Source organism: Notothenia coriiceps, unplaced genomic scaffold (genome assembly GCF_000735185.1).
Source record: "Notothenia coriiceps isolate Sejong01 unplaced genomic scaffold, NC01 NC01_scaffold00017403, whole genome shotgun sequence".
Classification (NCBI taxonomy): domain Eukaryota; kingdom Metazoa; phylum Chordata; class Actinopteri; order Perciformes; family Nototheniidae; genus Notothenia; species Notothenia coriiceps.
In genome coordinates, this window is record NW_011350104.1 from 134,847 (window position 1) to 141,793 (window position 6,947).

Below are 6,947 nucleotides of genomic sequence, written 5' to 3' on the forward strand. Positions count from 1 at the left end.
ACTGCTAGGCTCAGTGCAGGATACAAAAAGAAAAAGATATGATCTCTTAATAAAAGTAAGCAATATTAAGTGGCATTCATTGCTCATATCTTTTAGCCATAACCGTCATATAAGGTTTTACGCTTTACTGCAAGGCACCCCCTTAGACCTTGAAAATATTTTAACTGTTATATTTTACATTTGTATCTCCCAGCTGTAAAAATATGGCTGCTTGCAGTGACGTCAGAAGCTAAAGTTAATTAAAGTGTGGTCAAAGTGTACCCTAGTGGGTACCTTCAGGGGCACACTGACCAACGGCGAAGAGCACAGGGCTAGCGCCCTCACAGCGTCGTGGGCGTGTCCGGCTGTTGCCGAGGACCCCTCTCTGCTCGGGCATCAGGTGGTACTTTAGAGCCTCGATCAGAAGGTCCTTGCACTCAGAGTGGTGACGCACCAACAGCTCTGTATCCACGTTGCTCATCAGAAAGTCGCGCCTCAGCAGTGGCAGCCGCACACACTTCATCAGCTAACAGAAGAGAGAGATTGTCGGGTTGAATTAGGCTAAGGAGGACATTTTGTAGAGGACTTATTTTAGACAGAGTTTAGTCAAGCTAAAATCATTAAGTCATGAAAATCATTAGATGTTCAGAAATAAAATAAGTAAGGAAGCCTTACCCAAGGTACATGCTGCCTACGTCCATCTACATCATTTTTCACCCAGCTCAACACAGCCCGGTACACTTCCTCTTCTGATGGCACATTGAGATTGTCACTGGAGATCAAATCCAGGACCTGGATGGACAAGACAAAGCAGATGGACAGAGACATATATTGTAATCATTTAAAAGAGCAACTTTTAACCTGAAAAGCATGGTCCCTTTAATTCAACTTTTAGCATCAAAAAAGCATGAGAGGGACAAAAACATGACAACAAGCAGGAAGTAAGTTAATCTGGCAAAAAAACTGCATTATTTCCTGTGTGTTGTAAATGACTTTGTCAGCCTCGCTTCCTTAATTTGTTTTACTTTATTCAGACTGATATTTGAGAGGGATGGGAAGCGGTCTGTTTCTGCTAATCAAATAGGATCATCACATTTAAAATAAAGCGGACACACAATAATTTCCGGTACCAATTTTAACATTCACACGTAAATGCTTATGTGTCATTTAGGTCAGTATGCATGTAGTGGTGCTGTGATATATTTAGGAAATATAGCATTGAGTGTATACAGTATAAATTCCCACTACTTATGTTTGTGTGGCACAGCGAGTGCTGCAGTCTGAGTGGCTGGCTGGCACTGTTCCCAGATCAACCCAAAGCTTGCTGGCTGGGTAGGTGGGGCCAGAGCAGCCAGCTGCTGCAGCTGTCCTGCCTGTCCAGGGCAGATCAGGGCAACAGTTAGCAGCCTTCCAGGAACAGCCCGCACTAATCCCAAGTCACACAGAGAAATACTGCTGCCACTGCTGCTACTGCTACTGCTACTGCTGCTGCTACTGCTACTGCTGCTGCTACTGCTGCTGCTACTGCTGCTACTGCCCCGCCCTGCAGTCTCCTGCCTTGCCTCTGCATATGTAAACACTGCATCACATATACACAAACAAACATTTGTGTGTGTGTGTGTGCACGTGTTTGGAGGAGATTGGGATTATGAGTGTATCAACTGTTTTTGTAGTCTGGCATCAGGACTGTATGAATGAAAAAGCAGTTTGGGCTGAATAAAGATGTTTGTTATGTCTTTACACACAACACACACAGTAATTAGGATGTGTTGTCTTTAAATTATCCTCCATCAGTGAAACAAAACCAAAGCAGATATCCCTGCCATGCCTTGTCACTTCCTTCACCTAACACCAAAATAAATATGGGGGATATTTAACAGCTCCATTGGTTGTTTGGAGCAGCCAGTACATGAATCTGAATCTGACGCAGAATTATGATGGACACAGAAGAGCCGGGGACAGTGAGCTAAAGGAAATAGAGAGCAGAAGAACAGAAACAGACAAAATAAATTTGTATTTATTTTTTGCAGCTTAACTTTGAGTGTTTAAATGGACACTGCACACTCGGATTGTATTCAAGGCTTTGAAGGCCAAATGCAGACAGAGTGTGATTTACTATCATAGAGCACAAGCTCTTCAGTGCAGTGGGGATTGTTCCTCGGAGAGGCAACAAGATAATGGGAAAATGATAATGGTGGGTGTTTGAAACAAACACCATATCATATGACAGATGATGCAGTTCTCTTCCTTATTGAGAGATTAACACAAACACATTGAACTCACACCTGACTGGAGCAAAAGTATCACCTTCTGGTTTTTTAAATGCAGTCTCGTATTATGAGGCTAACGAAAAATATAAGCAGCAATACAGGATCAAATATTCACGCATGCACATCAGCCCAGCTACCAAAACAAAACACAGAGAGAGAGCGTGACTTCATTCTCTGCTCAGGATTACTCTACTATATCTTTACATAGCAAATAGTTGTGTGCTGCTATATTCATGCTCTGAATGACCCATATAAAACCTTTAAAGTAAAATGAATCCCAACAAATGTCTCATAGTAAGCTGAGCCAGGTCTGGTCAGGAAATATTGTTGTCTAGTGGCTTTTAAATTGAAAAATATATTCTACTTTCATACCCATGTTCCCCATGACGACTGTATATAACAAGGCTGCTCAATCTCATGGTTAGCAGTTGACAATAACAGTTACCAGAACGCAGATTTAACAACAACTGTTTCAGATGATGAATATAGCACCATTAAACCCTTTAAAAGCACCAGTGGGACACAGCAGGAGATGGAAAAAGCATCGACCTTACATCACTCTTACCTGTTTCAGCGGCAGCAGCATGAACTCCTCTGTCTTGGAAACCTCCACAAAGTGCTGCAGGACATACTTGTGTGCGGACTTGAGCAGGTCGCTGCAGGAGTGCGTGTCAGCGAAGCCTCGGATGCCCAGGCAGTTGGAGGGGTCCAGCTGGCTGAGGAGGAACTTACAGCAGGCGTCCCGCACCCCGTTGAGCTGCAGCAGGCTTGCTGCTGGGAGCAGCGTCTAGAGTGCAATTACAGGTGGAAACACACTGAGTATGTTGGCGCTTTGATAAATGAGGTCAAATTAAAAGTATTTTTCCACATTCTTGTCTATAAATCTAAAATATTCTACCTTACCTGCACGTTTCCTTCCCCAACCACAATTTCTGCTGTGTAGGAGTACTGGACCAGTTGCTCCAGAGCCTGACAGTCGATGTCATGGAGGGTCACATGGGTCTGCCGACTCTCCGACATCTCGTCTGCATGAACGCACAGAATGAGAGCTGTTACATGTGAGTAAAAAATCACTGTTTAATCATGCTGACACATGACAGTCCCTGATTTATACAGAATTTAGAAAAATATTTCACATTTAACAAATGTTGCCATTCTTGCTATTCATATATATATATATATATTATATACTATATATATATTGTATTATTCAATATTTGACTTTGATACATTTCAAATTCATTTTTCAGCATTTATCGACAAGCAAATGTTTCATCACTTATACATTAGCAGATATTACAAGCACATTTCTACAGAGAAACTGTGAGTTAGCTGTTTTGATGATAGTGAAAGATGTGCAGATTCTGTTCAAATGGTCTAAGTGACTGGGTCCGACAAGAAGTATCCTAGCAGTTGAGTCTGAAAGCCAGACAAGTGAATATCTGGAGACCCATTGTACCCTCAAAGGACTCTAGTAATGAGAGGAAATGTAAAACTCACACACACCTCAACTGACCACCTGTGCCCCAGACAGGAAAAGGGGGAAGGAAGCCGTGATGCTAAAAGGATGAGGTGACCTTCACTGCACACATTGTTGGGCTATCAAACTCTGAGCAACAGAGCCAAATGATGCAATGTGTCTGAGGCATGAAAACATGCCGTGCTTGCATGAGTTTCAGGGATAAAAGCACAAAACTAAGCCAGGGTTTCCCACACATAGACTATACTTGGGGGGGCAGACCACGACGCAATCTGCGATCGATTAACTTGTGGACAATGATCCCTAGCTCTACGCCTCCTGTACCCAGTCCGGACTGGCCATCGGGAGGACCGGGGGGTTTCCCGATGGCCTGGCCTGTTAAGTGGCCTGCCTCACACAGGGTGACTGGCTGTCTACATGATGTGGCCTGCCGACATGGCCACTGTCATACAGATCATAAATCAAAGCCCTTGATTGGTCTCTGTGTGTCATTCAAGCTCGGGATAAGCTCCTGCAGCTCAGGTGACGGTAAAGGACTCTTGAGTGTTCTAGATACGCGCTTAACTTACGTCGCCTAAGTCTGCAGTGGGTCTCAACGTTTGGTCACCATTATGGTAACACAGCATCAGCTATTTTTCATTGAGGACGCTCAGTGTTCTTTCATATGGATATGGTATTGGCTTCTACTCGGCCCTGATTTTCATGGCGATTATTTAAATGTATACAGTTCTGTTTCATATAGCGTGATTCCATAGATGCTAGTCTGCTTCATTTTGCCCTTCACAATGCACGCAATGAGCATTAATTCCAACCATTTAAAAAAATATCTGACCGGGGGGAGCCATGCCCACCTCTGAACGCCCGCTAGCGACGATTTGAGGTCCACCCCCGGCTAAAAACTACAATGGAAGGTGCGCTAAATACATTAACGCAATTTTTTTAACCAAGCAGGTAAAACCCCCCCGCGCATACGACCACCCCGCAAGTATCATTTCAAATCGTGGGAAACCACTGCTAGGGGCAGAGTCCAGAGCTGAACGTACTGTAAACATAGCATGGAAGCTAGGGCGCAGGATGCCAGCACCACTCTTGGCGCCTTGATTTCTCGTTGTAGAGACATGCAGCACAATGTCACACAGCAGGCCAACGTGTCGCACTCCGGGTTCGATGGACACGAAGGAGGTCGTGTACGTGGCCGCTTAAGAGTTGGTGAGATTGCTGTGGCCATCGCGGTTGAGCCAGCCTGCATGCCCCCCGAATCCCATCATGGTGCTGGACGTGGCTCGGCCTTGCCTTGCGGCGGCAACTGGAATCTAACAGAAAAAAGCATTTTCATGCCAGTTTATAGCCGCAAGTGTCCAATTAACTATAAAAATGTATGTTGGTCATCAGAAAATCGTTAACCTGCAACGCTTCACTGATCAGCTCTGGGAGGTGTATGACAATCATTGTACCTATTGTTTTCTGTGATAGTGACCGTCCTGACAGCTGTGTGGCAGGAAGCCAACTACCATGACAGAAATCTCAGTACGTTACAAAAGTGTAAGTTGGCTGGCCTGATATTGACACAGGGTGTCATTATTACTCATATCTACTGGTTTGTATCAATGCATGCTTCTAATCTATTGGCGTCTTGGTTTATTTAAGTTGCCAAGACTCCCATTATCAATGTATTCTCCCCAGAATTAAGCTGTGAACACCCCCAAATCTCACCCCTGCGCCTTTGGTTAGGCAGGGTAGGAGGAGAGGAGGATGGTAGCCTGAGTTAGCCCTTTCCCTTGTACTCTCATCCAACAGGCTCTCTGATGGAAACCGCAACTTCAAATGGGGGTTGCATAACCCCTTGTCACACGTTATCTTAGGAGTTGTAGTCTGATGATATTATTTAGGATACACCATGCTAATACTAGAGGAGGTTAACAGACTAAGTTACATCGGAGCGAGGCCTAACAAATCAGGAAATCTATTTGACTCCAACATACTGAATTGGATACATTACCAGGTGTGAAGAAAAGGGCATATGAAGCAGAAAGCCAATGGGTTTGAAAAGTATAAGCCAGGTTATTCCAAACTTCTTTCATGGGAGCCTCCCACATAATGTATGGTTAAAATATCCTTAAAGTGCCCGTCTGGTGATGCTTTTCATTTTAAATTCATTATTCATGTTTGTGTATATATAAGGAGGAAGGTTGTTTGACGATAACACAAGTCTATGAGAACACAACAGGCAGCCACCACTGACTCGTAAATGAAGAATATTGATCAGTTTGAGGCCATTAATAAAAACTTAAGCTAAAAACACAAACACACATGTAATTGAGTCTTCTTAAGTTGAGTGCAGGTCTCTCTCTGCCTAAATACCACAATTCCCATTTAGTATAAATGCTTCATAATTATGTTGTCATGCTGTTCAGAGGCACTCTTTCAACACTCTGACTTGCCCAAAGAGAATCATCTCATATGTCATCTAACAGCTCCTGGCCCGCTAGCTCCGGGGTCCATTTTCAAAACACAATGGACAATCAAAAACAACCAACCATGTTCCTTCTGTGAGGGAACAATCTGCTCTCATGCCTCAGGGAATAATAAAGAGACAATGTGCATACAGACCATGAAATAACAGCAGTTTGAGGAAGAAGTAAAAAATAATAATTGCATCAGTTAAAATAACAGAGTGAAGCACTTGTCCCTGTCCATCCCAGCTTGCTCTCTAAAATCTCTCCTCGCTCTGGCTTAATAAAACTTGCCTAGCATCCACACAAAGACTCTGGCTTCTTAACAGACTGCACACTCTTGATGGATACACAAATGTTGCATTGTAATCTTTTTTGGACATAATGGTGTTTCACCCAACACCCACTCCATCTATTTTGAATAACAACAGCTTATCAGCTGCTGCAGAATGAATGTGGTCATTCCTTTACCGGTGTTTGTTTGCGTTATCCTTGGACGACAGTATCTTCCTCCACAGTGATGGGAGATAAGTCATCAGCTGTCGCAGTCAGATTGGTTTAAAAGTGTTACCAGTGTCCTGGCTTTTCCTGTCCATAATTCTTAGCCAGGGCATCCGAAAAAGAAGGAAGGCTCCGTTTCGTGCGTACAAGGGCGGTTGCGTCCAATGCAAAAAACTGCAAATGAAATCCTGACATCGGTTTGTGTAATGGTGGTGCTGAAACTGCAGGCGGTGAAAAAAAGCTATGCTCGAAATATGGTGCAGT

At 43.7% G+C, this 6,947-nt stretch overlaps 1 protein-coding gene across 5 annotated transcripts in view; it reads right to left on the minus strand.

Annotated features, from left to right (window-relative positions):
* Positions 1-6,947, minus strand: part of klhl17 (kelch-like family member 17) — a 28,336-nt gene that overhangs the window by 6,804 nt on the left and 14,585 nt on the right. For 2 of the 5 annotated variants that reach the window (XM_010776876.1, XM_010776877.1), the window contains exons 3-6: positions 3,153-3,298; positions 2,815-3,036; positions 655-771; positions 274-505 (exon numbers count right to left, since the gene is read on the minus strand). In XM_010776876.1, coding sequence (XP_010775178.1) covers positions 274-505; positions 655-771; positions 2,815-3,036; positions 3,153-3,298 — 717 coding nt within the window. The remainder of the gene's footprint in view (positions 1-273; positions 506-654; positions 772-2,814; positions 3,037-3,152; positions 3,299-6,947) is intronic. The other 3 variants (XM_010776880.1, XM_010776879.1, XM_010776878.1) reach the window with 3 other exon arrangements.